A 23,061-nucleotide genomic window follows, 5' to 3' on the forward strand; every position below is an offset into this window, starting at 1 on the left:
TTCTTATAGTTGTTTATAAAATTAATAGAAAAGTGTCTGGACAAAATATCATGAACCCCATGTACATAATAATACAATCCCAGAAAATAGCTCATCAACAGATAATGAGGGTTATAAAGCAAGGTTAAGTTTCCCATATCTGCTTGATTCGTATCTCTTAAAATATTTAGGTCAATTTGCAGGGCTGACTTGATTACATTATCAAGTAGACAAAATAATAGACCCCCATCTGTTACATTGCATTGCATTAGAAGCTTCACAAAGGTCATATTTGTTATATATATATATATATATATATACTTCTTTCTTTAGTCACAGTCTGCTTGTGTTCACATATAGAACATATACTACAGGTTTTAATCATAGTGTAAAATATTTAATCACTCAATCCTATCTCCATTAATATACAAATTTTTAACTACTTCCTTTATCTAGTCTTGGATTTCTTTCTAGAAATGTGGAGCGCATTAACGTTAATAATAACAGCTATTAATGGCAGACATATTGTCATTTGTTTTGTATTTAATTCAATAGTTGGAGGCACCTCAAAGTCTCTCTTTGTAACATATTGATAAATGCCTGCAGACCCCTGACAGCTCTGCTTTATTATCTAATTTTGCACATGTTTTATTGGAAGCTGCATTTATTGCAAGCTACAGTTATTACTCTGAGGCTGCTGTGCTGCCTAGTATGAAACGCTGTACAAAGCAATAAGACCACAGGCAAAAAACACACGTTATAATGTGCCACTTTATTAGAAAAGTAAAAACTCACTTTAATATTTTATGAAGATTAATATAAAACATTACAATCTTTTGCATATCTGCACTGTCACACTATATGTTTAATATATTTATGTTTTTTTTTTAACTAAACCCTGTGCTTTAAGAACATACAACATTGGCTACAGCTGTCACAGCAGTATTGGCCCATAATTATATCTGAAGACAATTAACAAACAGCATCTGTATCTGCATGGAAAGCATGAAACATTTTGCATCCACAAAGTACAATGTGTCTGTGATAACCATCTCTTTTTTTCAACAAATATACTGTATACTGTATGTTACATTGGAACAACATCAGAACAGCAACAGAGTATTTTACACATTTACATCATCATACTGTATTTGTTTGTGCAATGAACATCTGCCTGGATCAGTGTACGACAGTGTTCAACAAAATATATATCAAATCAGTGCTTTCTCTCAGGATAAACAAAATGTGACACGTAAAGTGACAGCCAGAGAAAAAGGATTAGGTGTGATAGCGATTTGCAGCCAGCATTGTCTGAGGGAAGCCTCGACAGAGCTTGTTAAGCGTCTCAGCTGTTGGCCATTTCTCATATCGGGCAGTTGTTGAGCCGTTGGTGCATTGTTGATATCAGACCGGGGCTCGCCTGACCCACAGCTTCTCCCCGCTTCCCGACCCCCCCTCAACCCTCATATAACTCCCTGAGTCCCTCAGAGCTGGACATCAAAGGCCCCTCCCCTGCACAGCGAGGGGGGAGAGGTGAGGCAGAGAAAAGAGAGAGAGGTCTGTGTCGGTTATTGGAGGATGAACACAGCTGGGGGAGGGAGTATCTGCGAGGCCTGACCGAGTGGAAGCAAAATGTGCTTCCCTCCTTAAACTGGAAACACACATGGCTCAATGTTGCAGTGTGTGATTGTGTGCCTGCCGGTGTGTCTGTGTGCGTGTGTGTATGTGTGTGTGTGTGCAAGCACGCATACACATATTGGAAGGAGGAGGGTCCTTAGAGTCTGTCCATTTGCAGTGATCCTCATCCGGCTTTCTACTAGCTGTTCTTCTTCCCCCTCCTCACCTCTATCCCTCTTTTTTGCTCCCCTCACAGCGGAGGATAAACAAAGCTCTGCCCCTAAACTCGCAGCGGCCTCTCTATATTCCTCCTCCGAGTTGTTGCTTTGGAAAACAAACTGAATGCTGCGTTTTGCATCACATGACAAAAAAAGGAAGTACAACAGAAAAGATTAACAAACAAGAGATCAATTAAGAACCACGATATTTGTTTTCATCTCCATATATCAAAGCATGCACTTTTTTGATCAAGCAGGAAAAGATTGCACCAACAACATAAACATATTGTTTTCATGGCAGTGGCATGAGCTATTCAACCAATGGTATTGTCAGTAGGTAAGAAAAAATAAACAGTGCATTAAAATACAGAGTGCATTTTTGTTTTTACATACTTTCTGACACAGTAGCATTTATAAATGTATGTTACTAACCTTTCTAAACCCGTCTTCTCCTTGCATCGTGTCTCACAGTGAGATCATATTGATGTTTTTCTCAGGCTATGAGCAGCTTATTTTTTATCTGACCTTTTATCTTTATGCCCATTTATTAAGCCTCTACTGTTTGTTTTCTTCCTCTTTAATGCTCCCCAAAGCTACACTGGAATGCCATTGTTTATAATGGAAGAGAACGCAGTGCAGAGGCCGGAGACGAGGATGGGGAAAGGGCGAAGGGCATCCTTCCAAAGGACACTCGCTGGTAATTTTCATGCCCAGCTCTGTATTTTCTTTGGAGTCCAAACGTTCTGCTGCTATTTCAACCACCAGACTTCAGTCTGAGGAGCTACAGGAGGCTTTAGCTTTTACATGAGAGCAGAGAGCGAATCAGAATTGTGCTTAGAAACGCCCTAACAGCATGCTTAATGCGCAATTAAGCTAGTCCTGCAGCTGTCCAGTGCAAAATGACAACGCTCATAAAATCAGATGTTTACAGCGCCCAAAGGATGAGACATATTAACCGCACAGGATGAAGCATCAGACACGCTTTCGCTTCCTTATTTTTGTTAAATATTCTTCTCTCATTTATATATTTATACTTAGTTTTAATATAGTAATACACTTAAGGTCTCACATTGTGAAATCCGTCACCCACATCTCTCTGGGGAATTTCTTGCACAACCCGCTCACTGCCCCTGACCTGGTCGCTTTACCCTGCATGACTGTGTTTGGTATGAGTGTGTCTGTGTGTGGGAGTGCTGGGGTGTGTCATCATGCCTCTGGCTACAGATGTTTGTCAAATCTGAGCGTGGATTGTTAACTAATCTCATCATTTGTGAGAAGTTCACAGCATCGATCAAAACTTGCTTTTTATAGTTTTCATGAGGGCTGTTATTAATAAGTTAAGAGTTGGTGCTAAATTGCTATAGCCTGTAATTACGCCTGTGTTTAAGCAGGCCTACATATACTAGGCATATGTTTGAACAAAGCGCCACAATGCTGTCTGCCAGGCAACAGGCGAGCGTGCACACAGAACCTGTTTCAGATGTTTGCTTAGGGAAAGCTAAGCACTGCAAATCTATGTGACATCCATCTGCTTACATTACATAAGTCCCTCCAAGATGAAGCATATACGTGTGCGTGTATGGGGGGGGAAGCTAACAGTGTTCCTCATCATCCTTAAAACCCAGCGTCCTTGCTACTTGTGTTTATTTTCAGGTGCGTGTCAGCACAACGCATGCACATTTATTTTTTTAATATATATTAAAGGTTGTGAGTTACACCAAATACTCTACAAAGAGTACAGTGTTCATATAAAAATAAAGATATTATGGAAAATGATGCACAAACAAGTGAGTATTGTCAGTGACACAGTAGGTTGAAGATGTCTATTCCAGTTTTCTTCTTCTTTTTTTTTTTTTTAGTTAAAACACATTTGGTCCATATTTGGGCTGGACTAGGCTGAGGCTGGTTCTGAAGCACAGACCAATCAAGGGAAGTCTGAACCTGGATTAAGACCCTGTTTGTACCTGATGTCATCACAAAATGGATCGTCATGTTGTTTGTCTATAGAGGGTCTGGTGTCTATGTACAGCAACCTGTTGGCCAGTCAGGAGGGTCCCTTTCATGACTCTGTACCAGTGGGTTCTGGGCCCTCTGAGCCAGCTACAGGCCAGTGACGTACATCTCCATCCCGTCATTGAAGGTGAAGATGGTGGTGGTGCTGGAGCTGTTGCCCCCTTGTTTCACGTCGCTGATGGTCTCATAGAAGTTTTCCCCACCCGGCAGGCCTTTAGCAGGCGGGGCGGCGGGTCCTGAGCCCTGAGGTGCCGCTGGTGCTGCCTGCTGCTGCTGCTGCTTCTGTGGCGGCGGTGGCGGCGGCTGCGGCGGCTGCGGCGGCTGCGGCGGTGTCTGCTTCTTCCTTTTCAGTGTGGCACTACCCCCAGCCGTGCTGTTATTGGTTCCCGCCTGCTCACGTTTCCGGTGGGGGTCGATTGTAGCGTACGCGGGGTCGGACTCGGCCATCGCACATGTGGACCAGGACCTGTCTCCTACCGGCTCGTAGCAGGGCTCCTCCTGGGATCGCGCCTGGCCCTGGACTCCTCGGCCTCGGCCCCGACCTGCGTTTCTGTCTCCGCCGAAGGAGCGGGGGAGGGTCTTTGCTCCGTTGTTTTCCATCGGAGGTTTCTTCTTCTGGCTTTTACACACGATGGAGTAGGTGTCTGCAATCTGAGAGCACAAACACACGAGGAGAGTTTGGTGTCAGTTAATAACACTGAAATACAGTAAAACTCTACACTTCAGTTTATAGGGCAGCTGCTGAAACAGAAGGTTACTGCGTGTCTGCTTCATTCATGACCTTGTTTCAACGAAACTGTAAACACGACTGATACAGAGCTTCCACACGTTAAAAAAGTGGGATTTAACTAAACAGTGACTGTATCAGGTTTCCCACCACTACTGTAAATCCAGATTAGCACTGAGTATGTGCAGACTTCCTATATTTGCGCATGTATATATCCGTATCTGTATGTATGCCTGACATAAAGGTACAATATGTGAGCATGATAATAAACATATAATGCTGCTAATTTGGCGTGTGCAAACGAATGCGTGTGCATGGATTGTGTGGGTGTGCGCGCGGTACTTTGCAAACGTGTTGACAGAGCCTGCTCTGTGCTGTAACCTGACCTATTTCGACGGGGTAGGATAAGACAGAGTAAACTGTGTTATCAGTCTGTTGAGGTCTAGGCAGAGTGACAGAGTTAGCTTTGCAGTGGATGGACCTGTTAAAATTTTACCACAACTGCTTTGGCAACAGAACAGCGAGGTACGGTGTGAAAGATCTGGACGGCAGCCAACTTAAAAAAAAAAACTGCTAAGTGGCGTTCGCTAATGGACTTTGCTCACATCTCACTGCTTTGAATGAGACGTATGTACTTCTGAATTAAATGCAAGTGTGTGCATACAAGTGTCTGCTAATAAAGCGGGTAAGAAATGATATCACAACTGACAGGCATGTGCGAGTTCTTACAGGGAATTTGGACAAACCAGGGCCGTGACCTTTGGCATTTCTGTGTCAAAATTCCTGAAGAGGAGCGCAAGAGAGGAGGATTGTGGGACATGGTAATGTTTACCTTCCGTGTTCACACCCAGACCAGCAAGCTCTGTTCCAGTGGCCCTGAGAAACACTAGCTATGCAAACTCTCTCTCTTGCGCACTCACAGATTAGCCTTGTTTTTGTTCTACTGTCAAAAAACTGAAACCTGAGAGCACAGAGGCGACCACACACACTCTGTGCCTTTACTTTCATGGTGTCTTCACAAAGGAAATATAACATTTGAAGTAAAAACCACTCTGTGTCTCTGACAGACTTCAAATGACACACCTACCCTGCCCCCACGAATCTCTTGTGTGACCTTTTTGGATAAGCAAAGACCCCAGCGTATGCTACAAGTGTGTGCACACAGTGTGCAGACTCTGTGTGTGTGCGTGCGTGTTTGTGCACACAGACTCTGCAGCTCTGTGCAGCAGAGGAAGGAAGTCACAAGATGATGGGGATTTCAAAACTGGGCTGCAGCTGTTGAGGAAGCCTGTGCATTGTATGTTTTCTTTTCTCCTCCCCTTTCTGCCTGCGCTGCTCTCTGTTATGTCTCCTCCGGTTCTGCTGCAGCTCTCTGCTCAGGCCGAGGCTTTGAGGCGTCACATTTTACTTTCAGCATGTACTGATTATCCGTGAAAAAACAACAGTGTGCATGACCGATGCATCTGTGTGTGATCAACGTTATGAATAGCAAATATGGCACACATTTCCAAGCGGTCTGCTAGCAGTCAATATTCATCTGGTATGACATGCTTCGCGCAACGTGATTGGTTGGGGAAGGCAGCGCCTCCTTATAGCCACGAGGGGGGGGGGAGAACTAGAGAGCGCCAGGGAAGAGGAGGAGATTTAGGTGGGAGTGGAAATTCAACACCTCCTGACGGCTGCAACTGACAAACTCCAGAGGATACAAAGTGTAGGGGCATGTTAGGGCAACAGCACACTCTGAAATGGAAAAACACAGAAGCAGAAAAAGTTTGGAAAAACAGGAAAGAAAGTTTGATTAAGAAAAAGAAATTGACAGGGAGAGATTGCAGCAGGCAGTCAAGGCCAGTCGCTCTGTGTGCCAGTTTGATTTGCAGAGGAGGAGTTTAACTCATGAGCCAAACGGCAGAGACTTAACCCTTTAATCTCCACATACAACAGTCAGACTCTTGGCTCAACAGTGGCTTAGACAAGGATCTTACCACTGGATTAAAACTGGTCAGGGCTGCTGGTCCACTTAACTCTATCAGGCCTCACAGAATAAATAAAACCATTCAGCTGGATGATCTTCTCTTACACCCTGTGAACAACATTCTTTAATCACCTCAACTTTCATGACGTTTTGTTTCTGTGTCAAAACTTCGATTTACTCTTCAGTCGTGAATAAACTGCAACACAGTTGCTGGCTTTCCTGCGCTGACGGATATGATCGTGAAAAGGAGAAGTTCAGACACACATAAACTAATAATAGACACACCTCCATCCACTCAGATTAACCGCCCCCAGCCCCCAATATGCATGACAGAAGTTCTCCAACTGCTTGTAACTCTCTGTACACACTGTGTCCAGCGGAGAGCGAAGAAAAGGGGGATTGAGAAGGAAGAAGTGTGGGTGTGGAGGAGGAAGCGGAGGGGCTGGGAGCACATGTAGAGGGGTGTGTGACATGACTGGCGAGTGCAGACCTCCCTCTTTAACCAACAGACATACTAAATCTATTTATTTAATAGTACATTTATATATATGTGTGTATATGGGTCAGTGTGTAGCCCACATCCCAGTCGGCCCTGCTCCTTCTCTGTCTGCACCGCCTGATGAAGCACTGAACAGTTAACCTTTAACAACAATCTCTATGCAAAGTGAGACTTAATTATTCGGCAGCAGGTGATACTGGTGTCCGATCCGTCTGTTGACTTGTGCGTTGGAGACAGACAGAGGGAGTGGGGGGGGGGCAGAGGGAATGGAGGGAATGGGGTCAGGGTTCAGGCAGGGGGTTGGGGGTGCTGCGTCCATGTAACGTAACCTCCGGCTGTAAGCAGAAACCGCGTATGACAGGCAGGTCAAAGGGCAGCCGTGTTATGACGGCGCGCCCAATCAAATGGGCGCCCCGGTGGGTAAACACAGCAGTCACAAATCAGAGAGCTGTCCGTCTGTCTGGCTGTGGAGTGACCCCTCCTCCCGACCACCACCGCACACACACAGATATATGTAGACTACCTCCTTTGCAGTCGGGGGCGATGGGTGCCCCTGTCCGTTCTCTCCGCGGAGCGGAGGTGGGTGAAGGGTGATGATGTCATCTTCCTCAGGAGGCTTCCAGATGTACTGCTCCCCGTTTCCCATGAACACAGCCTCCTGATTCAAACACAAAAACACAAGTATGATCCATTAAAAATTAATCCACACAATTAAAAAAAGGATGATGCAGCAATTTTAAAACCTGTTTTAAAACAGTGTTGCTTTGTGCTCCTGCAGGCTGTGCCTCTGTGTGTGTGGGGGTTTGATTTTCTCCAAGTTGACCTGTGAGCTGCAGAAGTTTCATTCGCTCAATAGATAAGGCGACCATGTCGGACAGTGTGGGCGACTTGTGCATGTAAGTGCATGAAAGAGAGAGAAGAGTATATTTATTTTAAAGGTCAGAGGTCATGATTTCATGGATGGATGACACACATATGCAGTGAGGGGTTATTGTGGACTGCTTTTTTATCAAGTTTGGTTAGTAGTGCTGTCTGAGTTATGGAGCAATCAAGGTTATAGTCACAAAGATGTAACTTTTTCTGTTAGATGTTAGAAAGTTAAATGATCTGGCTCTTTACTTTGTTTTCTCTGTGGGCGTTTGGCACGATCCCCGTGTTTGTATCTGTTTAAAAACAAATATACTGTACAAACGACAAACTATTTACTAGAGTCAAGGAATGCCTGCTCGGTTGTGTAATTTTCAGCTGGAGTTAATCAGTTGCTCTTTGCTCTGGGACCAACTTTTTCCACAAGGTTTTATGCAAATGTGTTTGGTTAAAAATATCCAGATGACAGAGTGACGGATCGATGCACTGACAGAAAATGCTGCAAAACACGACTTGCAATTAGCAAAGTTCCAGTGAAGAGAACATAAATCTGTGTTTAAAAGTCCTTTAAGACTTGAATGAATGCTGTAATCGATTTACTTTACTGTTTGAATTCTCTGTGAGTTTAGTAGCAGATATAAAATAAGGAAAAATAAGGCTACTCTTACACAAAAAAAATAAGTCACTGTGCTAAATATTTAGCACCCCTGGTGATCAAAAGCAATTAGAAAGCATTTAGAAAGCAATTAAAAAGAATGTAGTGGTGTGTGCACATGCGACCGAAGATGATTAAACTTTTATATGCTCCTCCTGTGCAGTGAGAGTGAGTAATAGAAGCCGGGGCAGAGTAAATGGCTTCAATATGGGAACATTATTTATCCCCACTCTGGCTGCTGGCTACCTGTTAGCCGTTTCTACATAGACTTGCTGATAGATTCACACACACATACACGTAAACACACGCACACACAGGCAGCTTGGCAGCCAGCCAAGCTCTTACATAATCCAATCCTTCCACTCTTTACTCTGGCCACTCTAATACTGCGCGGCGCAGCACAGCGCAAAAGGGGTGGAAAGAACTCACATATACACACACAAATACACACCATGAAGGGTTTAGCAGCAAAGATTAAAAGTGCAGGCCAACGACCGGGCCGACATCCACAGCGGAGACAAAACTGTTTAAACAATATTATCAATCTTTCTTAAATCACAAACACAGAAGAGAAAGGCACCTGTGTTATGCTCTGCCAAACACAAAGATAAGCCCACGCACATGAAGAAAATAGGTACATGTGAGCCAGCAAACCCAAGGGAAAGGCTGATCACCATCCGATCATTGTCCCTCTGCTTCCCTCTCAGAACTGCCCTAAACTGCGGCCTTGACTGGTTAAAACACGATCCAGCTGGCACCCACACCTCTATTATGTCAGTAAAATACAAGACAAATTCTCACAAACAGGAGGTTTGTTTGTCACTAAATCTGTGAATCAATCATAATATGCTCCTACAAACCATACACTGACAATAACGGATGATTATGAAGTCAAAACGTGCTGTTAAACCCGACAGAAAGACATCAAGAGAGTAAATAAAATGTAATTATGCTGGGGTCTCTGTTTGTTTGTGGACAGTGCCCTCTGGTGGTACACAGGCAGAGTTACAGTCTGGTCAGGTTAATGCAGAGCATATTGATCCAATGATTCTTGTACCTTTGGGAAGGAGTGAAGGTGAAACGGCTCCAGAGGTTTCCGTGGAAACTCCTGACTGCGATGTAGCGGAGGGGGAGCCGCGGAGGGTGAATCACTCACGCTCGATTGGCTGTCTGACTGGCTGTCGGCCCCGTTATTCTCCTTCCTGTTTGTCTTCTCAACCTTGAGGTATTGAGTCAGCAGCGAAAACATAATATACAACTCATTCAGTGAAAGACGAAGCAAAAAGTCTGCGTAATCAAGTCTACCTGGACATCTCAGACGTGCCAGAGAAGAAAGTGCCGGATATTACAAGTTGATATTTGCTTACTTCAATTATTTTCTTATGATTCACCTAAAAATCTGGATGTTAGGTTGCAGTTTTAGGTGATATTTTCATTATTTTCAGAGCCAGAGAAGCTGATAAATGCATGTCTGAGTCTCTGTGTGCATTTCAAAGTTGATAAAAGTCACCTTCTCTTACTTTAACATTTCATTTTAGGATTTAAAGTATGTGGCAAATCCAAACGTGCATTTCCATGGTACTATCATTTACCCAGTAAATAATTATGTTGCAATACTTTGCTTTTTATCGACAGAGAGGACAGTGGATCGTGTCGGAAACAAGAGAAGAGAGAGTGGGGATGACACGCGGCAAACACAGGGGGCCGCCACAGCGAGGACTATAGCCTCTGCTACTGCTGAGCTAAACCTTTGCTTCTTAACCACAGCTCTTTTTTTAGACTGATTAACATCACAACACCTACTTCACCATAGATACTTTCACATGGCATGAGAGATAAACATCACCTCAGCTGAATCACAAGGAAGAGCATTATTGTCTGAATACATTGAGTATTCGTACCTTTCTGAACTTGCGTATGGAGGCGTACTCGGCTGCAGTGGGATCGTGGCTGGCCAGCGAGTTGGCCGAGGACATAGGGGACCTGTTGGCCCCATTCGCACCGTTGCCTCTCCCTGTCATCGGGCCGTTAATGGTGCCATTGCCTCTGCCATTCCCTCTGCCACCCTTTGAGAAAGAAGACAAAGAAACACACGTTACAGTTTCCAACATACAGGAAGCGTAATGCACTGCAGAAACAACTGTACAGTAACTGCATCCAGATGAGTGTCTGCAGGTCTTAAAAGGTGTGCACTGCTTTTCTGCAGGCAGCACATGTTAGCATATGTAGGCAACCTAGCATTGCTTCCCCCATTCAGAGAATTTCAGTCTTCAAATACTAATCTGTGTGTGTGTGTGTGCTTACATTCCCATGCCCGTTTCCATTGCGGGCTCCATTGGCCTGAGCCGGGGGGCTCTGTGCAGCTCTGACTGAAGCCGGCGTGCTGTTGGAAGATGTGGAAGGCGGGGCTGAGGGAACCTTTGGGCCTGCGTCACCTTCCCGGACACCTACACTTTCATACAGGCCGTCGTCCAGGCAGTGTGTCGGGGTGGGGTTGTTCCGTATGCCCACCTCGGTGTAGGTGTGGTCTCTAGCCTCCCCTCCTCCTCCGCCTCCTCCTCCGCCTCCTCCTCCATCGCCTCCCGCTTCCCCTCCTCCCCCCTGGCCCGATCCCTGGGGACTGGTGGGGATCTGGGGAAGCTGGCGCCCATGGGACGGCCTCAGGTCCGTCTGGGAGCGCCGACTGTGGAGGAGCAGGAGGTCCATGCTGGCTGGACGGCTCTTGCTAACAGCTGCAGAGAGAGGAGAGGGAGTGGGGAGGAGGGGGAGAAAGAAAGAAGCAGAGAGGGCATAACTGAAATAGTGCAACAGCTCCGGGTTGTGTAACATTAAATGTCACATATTAACGTCACTCATCACTTACAGTTTCCATTGCAGGGGAAGCGATTGATCTCGTGCAGCCTGGTGTCAGATTTGCTCATGGAGCTCAGTTTGGGGTGTCGAAGGGTGCCCTGCTGTCACACATAAGGACAGGTTAATACATGCATGTGCATCTGTAAATACAATCAAGCGTTCATGGCTAAAGAAGCAGACGGAGACAGGAGGGAGTAAAGTGGAAGCATGTCTCACCATATTTACAGATGTCCCTTTCTCTCCGGCTGGGGGGTGCTTGCTCTTGCTTTTTCTGACACAACATCAAAGAGAGGAAGGTCAACACGAGCCGGTGGACAGAGAGAGAACATACACACACTCAGAGCAGATAGATGCTATCAGCGTCCGACTCTGGTACGGGCATAAAAGTCCTTGGTTAGTAACAAAAGCCCAGTCAAACAGTGAGTAGATCGTGACTCAGGTTTTTTAAGCCGAAGCGGAGCTTGTCCCTCATTTTCCTTCTCCTTCCTTTCACAATAAAACCCAGCTTTCTTTCCTCTTTTAGAATCTTTAATTCACTTTGCCATCTTACTTTACTACCCTCTGGTATTAGTCATGTGCAACAAATGTATCTATAGTGGTGTTACGCATTCGTTGGGATCCCTGAAGGCTGTAGCTATAGGAAACTGTTGATATGGTGAGAGAGATGAAATAAGACGACGAAAGCTCCTGGGTGCAGGTGTGAATGTGAGAACTCTTCAACCCCCATCCCTTTTTTCCCCTCGCTCTTCTGCATCTCATATAAAGTGAGATGTAACTGCTGTGCTGCAAAACACAATGAAGAAACAGCAAACTGGTGCAGGTAACACAGATACATAGGGATGCACGATATTGGATTTTTTGCCGATATCCGATATTTTCAAACCTTTTTTGCCAATTGCTGATTTCGATACTGATATATTAGACACGCGTTTTTTCCCACATAATAGCAGAGAACATCAAGTCTCCCCTGTCGTGGAATTGATATGGTGCCTACTCTTATTGTAGTGGCCAAAAACTGCCATAAAGCAGGCATCTTGCACCCTCCTTCACGCTTGACAGTAGAGGCGTTATACAAAAGGTCAGATAACTCGCGTTTCTGAGCGCACCTGAATGCAGCATCCCCCTTGAAACACGGCAGCTGCATCACAGCACCTGCACCTACTACGGAGACATCAGCGATCGCAGACAGACTCTTTTCATCGTGTGTGCGTCCATGAATGTGTAAGTTAGTTTTGCACTGATGCTTATGTTACACTCTGCTAGCGTCGGCTTTGGCTGCGAGTGTATTTTTGGCGTGTTTGATGTTGTTAAGTGCGGGTAAAATGACGAGAATGTGAAAGTTGTTTAACTTCTATTCAGTGGCTCAAGTTTCTGTGACTTTTTAGTCTTTATTTGTATAATGTTAAAAACCTTGTGCAGTGCGTGCGCACACTCGCGTCAAGTTAATGTCGTAGCATGAGGTCAAGCTTTTTTAAGGAGTCATCGAGCATTTAGGATAATCAAAGCGCTGTTTTATCAGCAGAAAAATGACATATCTGCCAATGCCGATATGTCATTTTCAAGCCATTATCTGCAGATACCGATAACACATATATATATATCATCTAATTTGTGTCGTGTCTGACTCATGTTACTGGACCCACTTTACTGTCTCCTCCAGTGAGCCACAACTCAATCCTGTTCCTACAAACATATGGCCGCCATACCCCGAGGGACCCATGAGAAGGTGAGCAGAGCTCCCGTTGGAGTTGTCATTATAACACGGTACAGGAGGAGGTTTAGCGTAAAATGTCATGAAGGTATGAAGACATTTAAAGAATGGCAACAATTACTTTTGCAAGTTTCAGATTAAGACCTTTAGAGGTGTCCTCTGTGATCCTCTGGATCTCAGGGAACCAGTGTGGGATTGATTCATTTTGAAGTCACTAGTAAGAAATCAATAGACGTAGGTCTCTATTATCAGGATGTGTCGAGTTTGTACATGACAAATGAATTATATGTATTTCATCTTTAGATCTTAACAATAGTGCTGTTTTATTTCCATGACACGAGCTGGTTTGACATTTCTCTACATCCTTATCTGTGTATCCCATGGCAACAAAGCCACAGTGCAGCCTCTGATTGGTCCCTAAAGGTTCTGAAAAAAACAGGCCGCTCTATTGCTCCCGCCTGGCTCAGAGTCTGATCCTCTTTAAACCGCAGGGTGCTCCATTGCTTCTGCCTTTCCTGAGGAGTCAGCTACAGAGAGAGGGGGGGGGGTGGCGTGAGGCTGCTCTGACTCCGGCCTGTCTCCTCAGTGTCCCGTAAACATCATCTCATCTGATCTGACACTCACAGCCATTAACATTCATTACTGCCACTCTGCTCGGAGCAGGGGATAAAAGAGACGGTGAGGACGGACGGAGGGAGGGAGGGAGGGGAAGAGTTCAGAAGAAGTAGGGACACATAAAAGGAGGAGAGGATGATGAGAGGGATCTGGGAGGGCACGGAAGGCTGGAGGCAGAGATGATCAAACTCTGGTTGTTTTTTTAAATCTCAGTCAGGCCCAAGTCACGTGACCGTCCTCTTACCTCTGGCAGCCAACGCAGACGAGGACAATAAGGATGGTGACCACGAAGGCGGACGCTGCCGCGATGGCTCCCAGGAGCAGCAAGTTTTGGTAGGTGGGGTCCTCGACATTTGTCCCTTGACCGTAATCCATGACACCCGCTCCCTCTCGCTCAATCACTCACTTCCACTCGAGCTCGAACTCGGCCACACAGACCGTCTGCACAGGAAAACCTGCAGAGACACGAAGGGAGGCAGACAGAACATATGAGTGACATGAGAGACGAGAACAATGTGAAGAAACGCTGCAGAGAGTGAGATGAGTTTTGTTGTGTGTGTGTGCGAGCTAAGTTTGCCTCTGGCTTTCTGTCACTGTCTCGTTCTGACATATCTGTTTCTATTTTTGACTCATTAGACGGAGAATAATGCACAGAAAATAGAACACCTTACAAGGCAGCCGGTGCGAGCGTGCCAAAAAAGGTTTCATCACACTCGTCCCTTTTTTGTTGTTAAAAAAAGATCAAATGATAGCGGAACATTCATTTGACTAGCCAGAGAGATACTTGTGTTAGTTTAACAGGAAAAACCAACTGAGCTCCCCAGAGTGGTGTCTCACTGACGGAGGGACCAGATCAACTGCTGCCACACTTCATTTCCTGGCAGAGTACTTTCTTCTTTCTCCAAACAACAGGGGCTCAAACACTAACAACAAGATTTTCAAGCTTTTAAAACAGCGGTACATGGAGCGAGTGTTGTTCGACAAACAAGGTAGCGCTGTTACCTCTCTTACGCCTCAAGTTCTGCTACCTCTCCGATACACGGGGACAAATTAACCCTCCAGAACCGCCCACTCGATATACACACGCTCAATCCATGTCAGAGCGAATTATGTCTGAGGCTGCATGCTGTTCCTTCACTGCTGGATTAGTTAGGACAGATTTGAGTGAGGTAGTTTCTTATTTTTGCTCAATTTCAAATCATCGTAAGAGTAAAGCTGTTTAGGCAGCTGAGATGAGTCTGGGCCAGCGGTGTAAAACAAGTATATATGGTCCCTTTAAATAAGTTTCACTCCCTTATATTTCCAGTTGGATTATATTACACTCTATTAATTTGCAGTATATTTAGGTTAATGTAAAAACGTACCGTGTGCCAAGAGGTCGTGTGTTTAAGAGTTTTAAAGCAGTAGTTTTGCTTTCTTAAAGTGAGATGAGAAGTAATGACCGAGTTACAGCAGTGAGTCATTGATCTATTTTTAGGTTTGTGTGCAATCCTTTAGTTCCTTGTAACTATTAACCTGTTTCAAACTAAGGCCTTACTTGATGTGGTTGCCATTAAACCTGACTTTTAATGCCTAAATCATTTGTTAGGAAACATCTGTTAAAAGAGAGTCTCTGCAGCTTCACAAGCTGCAATGTAGCTACCAAAAATAAATATTTTAAGGCCAAATATTTTTTTTAACTAGATGCAACACCTTTGTAAATGTAGGTGTTACTTCAGGGTGCTGGTTTAGCTCAGTGGGTAGAGCAGGCGCCTCGTATACAGAGGCTACAGTGCTTGACGCAGTGGCCGCAGGTTGACTCCCACCCTCGGTCCTTTTCTGCATGTCATTGCCCACTGTCCTCTCCCAATACTTCCTGTCTCTCTTCAGCTGTCCTATCATTAAGGAAAAAAGTAGGTATTACTTTGTTTTATTAATTTACAGTGTGCATACAAAAAGAAACGTTAATAGGATACATGCAAACTATATATTTATTGGGAAATATTCAATTATGCTAACTTAACCAATGCTAATTCAATGCTAATGTTATGTATGTTAGTTACGACCAAGTAATCTGATTGAATAAGATGGAACAACATCACTGGGACTTTTCACTCTGTGTATCACTCCGCCTCAGCCAGGTGTGAATTGAATTCTGTTCATTACAGCAGAGCGTGTGTGTCTACATTAATCAAGCCTGTACCTCTGAATCACACAGCAGACTCTTATTTCACCGGTTGATGAAAGCATACAGATATATGTACATGCTGATCTGTGGTAACCTGTAGACACAGAGCGCAGGAGAATGTTTGGGTTGCTTGGCAACAACAGTCCAGTTTCAGTTAAATTGTGGCACTAGTTGATGATGTGTTGATTATACTGTTTACTACTATTTGCTGCGTGTACGACTATTGCCTTGTGCCTACAACTGAATCACAGATGCTTTGGTCCATACTTCATATCATGCTCCATCTAAATGGGTCGTATGTATATGAGCCAGCTTTTATTAGCTTTGTCAGCTAGCCTAATTCAGTTACCTTGAGTTAAACCTGGTAGCCACTGGGTGCAAACAAATAAGGGCGAGTTGTGTGGTGCAACCTGTTTTAGTTTACAGCATAAATCTCCATCACACGATATACAAACATCTACATTATAAGTAGGCTAGTGTGTGTGTGATCGCCTCCTAAAGTAGAGCATGCAACATTCAGACAACATGATATTCAGTTTGAGTTAGTGTTCACAAGTCTTGACATATCAGCACAAGACATTTGGAATCTGACACACTCGTCAATGGCCGCACTCACTGACCAGACGCACACCAACAACACACACGCACGTGCGCGCATACTCCATATATGCAGAACATTCCTGTATAAACAGAGACAATGGCAGCAACGTGGTTATAATATTAGATTAGACAGAAAGCTGAACGTCGGGGATCCGAATGACAAAGCAAGCAGTGAGCAGAAGGAGGTCATGGCAAGCGACTGTGTATGTTGTTTGCGTGAGAGAGAGAGATTGTGGAATACACCACCACAGGATCTGGCTCTGGCTTTCTGTTTCTTGGAGATAAAACTGCATCTTTTTTTTTTTTCTTCTCCATGTCCTCTTTTCTTGGTCCCTCTCTTCCTCCAGATCTCCTCTCCTCCTCCTCCTCTTTTTCCTCCCTCTCTCTCTCTCTCCCTGTCTGTCTGCCTGACCCTGCAGATATGTGAGGCGATGCACAGCGAATGAATTAGAAGAGCAGAGGCCTCAGACAGCCCTTTATGGAAAAGACAGACAGGCAGGGAGACAGACGGAGAACAGAAGGGGGGAAAAAAAAGAGAGAGAGGGAGAGAGGATGAATGAAAGGGAGAGGTAAGAGAGAGGTGATGAGACACAGGAGCAAATGAGTGGGATGAAAGGACAGACAGGTGGGTGGAAGATGCAAGAAACCTGGGGGGAAGCAGGGAAAGTGGGGGCGCACACTTATAACATGAAGGAGGAACGAGGAGGAGAGGGCGCGATAAACAGAGGGGGAGGGAAGGGAGAGAAGAGAGTGATGAGACGAGGAAGATGAAGACAGTGAGAGGAATAGCGGGGAAGCCTGGGAGAATGTGCGATGAGCGCAGGGAGGTGGGGGGGAACAGAGAGCGAGAGAGCGAGCGAGAGGAAAAAAAGAGAGGCGATGAGAAGGAGGTCATCAGCGGTCTGTTTCTGCCTGCGTTTTTTGTCAGCCCCCCTTCTGAAATATTCAGAGGAGAAACACATCGAAGGGGGCGCGTTTGTGAGCGAACACAATGCAGGATGGGAGCACATGTTTGCAGCGTACTTAACAGTATGTGAAGCGCACAAGTGGCGGCTGAGACTCGGGAGGAGGAGGAGGAGGAGGAGAGGCAGTTTCTGTGCGACGCCCCTGCACCACGCTTCGACAACGACGCGCACTCGGGGCGCAATAATTTATCCCAGCATCTGTCTTCATTTCATGAGTAAAAATGATGACAGTGATAATAACAGCATAGTGAGAATGATAACGATGCTGGTGATAGCCCTATTGATGCCCGCTGCTGGTGATGATTATCATAAAGAGGGCTGCGATGATGATGATGAAGGGCGCAGCTACTAAAACCGATGGTAATGATGGTGATAATGAGGTCAAACTGAGAGCTGCGAAGACGCGTCGAGGGGCGGATGCAGGCAGCAGAGCTGGCAGAGCAGCGAGCAGGATGCAGCGGTGCAGCGCAACCACAGGGTGGAAGGTTTCCTCTGTGTGTCTGAGATCACACACACACACACAGAACAAAACACAAGCACACACACACAAATGTAACTCTAAATTCTTGTGTTGCAACTCTAACTTCAATCAGTTTGCAACAAAAAGTCAAACTGATGTTCTGTTTCACCCTCAGATGTGAACCGGGGTCTGACAGACTCTGCAGCCTCTTTGTTATGCAATATGAACTCAACAAAGCTAATTGTATTCTACTCCAAGTTGTGCTTAAAATAGACGGTGGAAAAGAAAATCAGCTACATTTTCATGTGCCCTAAAAACAGTAAGAGGTTTATGTGCTTAATTTGCAGCTCTTGGCTTAAACAGACCCCATTTCATATTCAGTTTGTGTGCCTTTAACGCGTTCTCTCAGGAGTGCAGCTATCACTCACAATGCAAGAAATAAAGTAACGTTTGTCTCCTAACAGGATTCAGCAGACTCTCGTAACATAATGCCGGCTCTCTTGCGCAAATGAATGAATATTACAGTGTTTCTTAACGTGTCATCTGTTTAATTAGATATTTAAATGAGTATTTAATTACCAAGAGGCTGTCTCTACGAGGAGCGCGTTTCACTGTGGAAGCATCTTAGTGAGGTCTCGCAGCTCTTACCTCAAAAGTGGGACATTTTTCTTCTGTTTAAAAATAACCGTAACCTGATTTCAGTTACAATTCAGGGATGACATTTACATTTACAGTTACATTTTGAATTACATCACGAGGCGGTATGAATTGTTAATGCTTTCAGTAGTCGGGGGGGGGATGTTCAGCTTTTAACTGAAATAGCAGAACGACTGATAGGAGCGGCTTCAGTAACAACGCTGCACGAAGCACAGACTGGGCAGCTTCTGGGAGGCTGAGTGTATATAAAGTATATTAAGGTTAACATCAGCGTTTCTCAGGTGATTCCCTACAGTCATCTAAAATTAAAGAAATCTGTTCGGCTCACAGGTTCAGCTGCTGTTTGCGTCCTCGTGTACTGGAAGGATCTTTATACATTCTCACTTCTGATTGACGAGCTGTACGAAAGAGAGTTTGGGGAGTATTGAGCGGGGTGTTGTTCCCGCGCTGAAGCACGCAGGTGTATAATCGATACGGGAAAATCAGGGAAGGTAATTAGTGTTGATTGATTTATTTGAATCGTCATCAACATCAAGTAATCGGTCATTAGTACCTGTGAAGACAGCCCGTATAAAGCAGTGCTGAAAGAAGTACGGTACTTCACTCCTTCATTTAGCTGCAGCAACAGATGATTACATGTAAAAGTCCTGCATTCAAGGCATCATTAAAGAAGGGGTAAAAGTATGTTGGAGTAATCCCCAGGCTTCTCAGCTCAGTCTGCAGGCCGCTGTGAACGCCAGATTTCACACTGTTTTTTCTACACGTTGCACTTTGTGACGTCACAATGTCGGAGCTGGACAATCAGAAGAAAGTGGGCTTGTAGGGGCGGGGTTTCTTAAAGGAACAGAGGTGACTGAGTCGTTTCAGGCAGGGGCCGTGTGAGGGCCTGCACAGAGCAGCAGTGTGAGAGTTTTATTAACTGTAAATGATGTTAAACTACTCCACAGGTATACCAGAGTGAAACATGAAGCTTGAAATTAGCATAATACCCCCCTTTAAGGAAAAATGTCCAAGTATTATTGGTAAAAATTACTTAAAATTTCAAATTAAAAGTACCCATTCTGCAGAAAAATAGTTCCCCTTTGGGAATTACTACTAAATATGGTGTTTTTGACTGTTTTTGTTTCTATACTGTCGGACTATTGAATCTGCAGCAAAGCATCATGTACTGTAAGATCATGGTATATTTATAGCATCACGTCCCTGTGAGACTTTTCATGAGCTCAGAAGAATCCAGTGATATCTGTCTGGACATCAGTGAGTACACTGCAAACAGGAACTGCTAAAAGCTTACTTGGCATCTTTAACTCCATTATACTTCCTTCTACATCCCCCAAAGCCCCCAAAGCCCCCAAATACGGGGAACTGTAATTTCAATGCGTGGAGCATGGTTATGCTAATAATCAAAGAATGACAAAGAATAGTAAGGAGTGGCTGTGAGATATATATTTTTTTATGTTGCACTGTCAAAATATTTACAGATTGTCTCATCAGCATTTTGGATGATATAAGCCCAAGTGCAAAAATGTCAACTAGGTTTCAGGTCATTAAAATGTTCCACTCTGACAGCATCTTCGTAACAGAAAGGAAAAAGTACAAATCTAAGTCATCCATATTTTGATTATTCGTTCATATTATATGCTCAGTTAAAAAAACCACAACTTTGGGACATTTTTTACACATCTTTTAAACCTCTCACTTATCAATATCAGTACCCACCTGACAAATCCAGTATCGATTCGGCTATAGTTAGTGATATCGGTCACTGTGTCTGGATCCAATTAAACACAAAGAAGGCAAATAGAAAATGTTTTCTACTGAAAGTAATATTGAAAATCTCTTTTTTTTTTTAAATATCATGTTCCATCTTTACATTAGGACAGCCTTACATTACACACAGGCCCCAGTAAGAACAGTGTTTAGTGGAACTACTTTAAGACGAAGAAACAGGGGGGTGGGGCGACGGATGTCATGTGTCTTGTAAGCTACTGGATGCCTAAATTTCCCACGGGATCAATAAAGCATCAACTATCCCGATCAGTCCTGATGAAAAGTGTTAATGAGGACTTTGTTGTTGTTTTGACCGCCTGAAGCAGAACAGATGAACGCCTGTGCTTTCTTTTAATAATGTTTCATCATGCTAAACTATTACTACTATAGTGTTTGGTATGGTTGGTTAGACACTGTAAAGGTGTTATGAAAACTTCTAATCTTACTTTAGAAAATGTTCTGAATACTTCCTCCACCACTATCGACGGATGATGATACTACATACTCAAGCTGCCTTTATATAAACCTTTCCACTGTCTGGATATGACCCATATAACCTTGTCCGCTTCCTCATCTGGAAACACTTCACACTCATGTGTTCACTGTTTCTTGTGTTTCCCGCCCAAAGCAGCCGGCATGTATTACATAAAGTTCCCCTTTTTCCTTCTGTTTCCCACATTGGATTAACGAAGTCAGCATCCATGCAATTTTCCTAATTGTAGCAAGAGATTCACAAGGCCCATACTTCCTGTCATGTTCCTGAACGCAGCTTTCAGTCTCTGTCATCACATTAGGACAAATCTAACTAAGTGATTATTATCAAGGGCAACAATAGAGGAGACCCCCGAGATGTGAGGACGGCTGCGAATGAGTGTGAGGGAGAATTAAGCACTACTACTGCTTCAATTAAATTAACTAAGCACGTGCCACTTCCCAGGCTGAACACAATCTATGCATCAGTTAGAGGCTAACAATCCTCATCAGGCAGAGGGAGATAGTTTTAATGACGTCACCTCTTCAGCACTGACCTGTTACAGGATATGAACCTGTAAAGCGGCCTGCCCTCTACACGCTCCACCTCCAAATCAATCTATCACGCCATCTGAAGATCAGGCATCCGTGCACACGTAATCTGTGATGGACAGACATAAATGGCGATGATAGGAGGAAAAGAAAGGAGCGGATAGAGGACAGCAAACATCGCGAGTTCATCAGAGGCCCTGACGACAGCATATTACATCTGAGAGGAGACGAGAAATCACATCATGTCCACGGCAATCTGCGGCCCCGTGGGACACCGCTGCACTGTGCATAACAACACGGAGTGATGGGGAGACAGAGAGGGAGAAAAGGGCGAGCGAGGCAGGCAGGGAGACAGCAGTTGGAGGGAGGGGAGGGTTACGGCTTAACCCTCTGACATTTTTTTTGCCATCAGCTGCAATGCCTATCTCTAAGCCTCACACACACACACATGAAGCCAGGAATCAGGCCTTGTAACCGCACTTCAGGCTGCAGTTTTATCCCAGAGTGACCTGTTACAGGCGTTCACGTGACAGATGCAGGGAACTGTACCTGTGGAGATATGTGTCCTGGACTAACATCCTAATCTCAATCTATAAACGTTTAATAGGATCATGGCTTCTGGTGCTATATTATCTGTTCGAGCATAATGTTGGTGATTTTCTACTTTTGTTTGTCATTAAATCCTGTACACACATGTATAAAAAGATGGACGACATGACAGCTCCCTAAAAGTGAAGCCAAATCATTTCAAGCGCCCCCTGCTGACTGGCTGCAGTATAGGTCATAAAGCCCGCCTCCTCCATGTTAACAGATGGGACATGAGTCAAACTATAAAATCAAAATACACGCCAAATAAATGTTTCTCAAACAATGTTTAGTTTTAATTAGTTATTTGATGCTGTAAAAAGGATGATTGACAGCTCTGTTGTCAAATACGCCTCCTGCAGCCGATCTGTTCCTGATTGTCAGAGTGGAGGAGGAACGGCGAGACGAGACGTAACTAAAACAATCTGTGAACGTCTGCTTCAGACCAACACTAGAAGCTGTTCTGCTGTGAAACACACCAACCTGAGGAATCTTTGCCAGCTTTTCTAGAAGGTTAAATGTGTGCTTTAGTTAGCGGAAGGACAGGGCGGGATGCCCATACCCAAGCTCCACCAGCCGATATCTACTGTGCAGACTCTGGCTCCAAATGCGCAACATGGCGGCACTCGTGCATTTTGACCTCACTGGCAGAGATGCGTCGTCCATCTTTATATACAGTTATTGTGCCAGACATAAAAGTAACACTTCAGTTTATTTGAGTCAATCCCTGCTGTTTCATGCTCTTAAGTGCCACACACTGGCGGTAATCCGTAATTATGGTGGCACACTTTCCAATTTAATCAGACGTCTACAACTGGCTCCCTTTTCCTCGCTGACGGTCGCTTTCCTTTTTAGACTGTTTGCCTTCATCTGAGCGTCGAATTAGTTTCTTTTTCTTTGGATTTTCACTTATTGTTGAAGTTGTATCTGTAGTCATTGATCTTTTCTTTGTTTGTTCAGCCATAGTAGATTACTGTTTACTTGCAACACTTGCAGAGACCGGAAATGCAGCCGCTTAGTTCCGCCTACCCTCTATGGCAGACCAACCACTGCTGGCGGATGTAAACGCGTCACTAACTGGGCGCCGCTTGTGATATTTTCTGCTAAA

At 44.5% G+C, this 23,061-nt stretch overlaps 1 protein-coding gene across 1 annotated transcript in view; it reads right to left on the reverse strand.

Moving 5' to 3' along the window:
• Window positions 1-738: 738 nt before the first annotated feature.
• The window catches only part of LOC138589374 (uncharacterized), a 42,893-nt gene continuing 20,570 nt past the window's right edge, over window positions 739-23,061 (reverse strand). Inside the window, exons 2-9 of the mRNA XM_069659637.1 lie at window positions 13,971-14,181; window positions 11,617-11,671; window positions 11,411-11,498; window positions 10,852-11,279; window positions 10,449-10,613; window positions 9,605-9,766; window positions 7,549-7,683; window positions 739-4,478 (exon numbers count right to left, since the gene is read on the reverse strand). Of these exons, the coding sequence (XP_069515738.1) occupies window positions 3,915-4,478; window positions 7,549-7,683; window positions 9,605-9,766; window positions 10,449-10,613; window positions 10,852-11,279; window positions 11,411-11,498; window positions 11,617-11,671; window positions 13,971-14,101 (1,728 nt within the window). The 5' untranslated portion in view covers window positions 14,102-14,181 and the 3' untranslated portion in view covers window positions 739-3,914. The remainder of the gene's footprint in view (window positions 4,479-7,548; window positions 7,684-9,604; window positions 9,767-10,448; window positions 10,614-10,851; window positions 11,280-11,410; window positions 11,499-11,616; window positions 11,672-13,970; window positions 14,182-23,061) is intronic.

Source organism: Semicossyphus pulcher, unplaced genomic scaffold (assembly GCF_022749685.1).
Source record: "Semicossyphus pulcher isolate SPU_LCO1_2020_fin unplaced genomic scaffold, fSemPul1.0.p SCAF_13, whole genome shotgun sequence".
NCBI classification, from domain to species: Eukaryota; Metazoa; Chordata; class Actinopteri; order Labriformes; family Labridae; genus Semicossyphus; species Semicossyphus pulcher.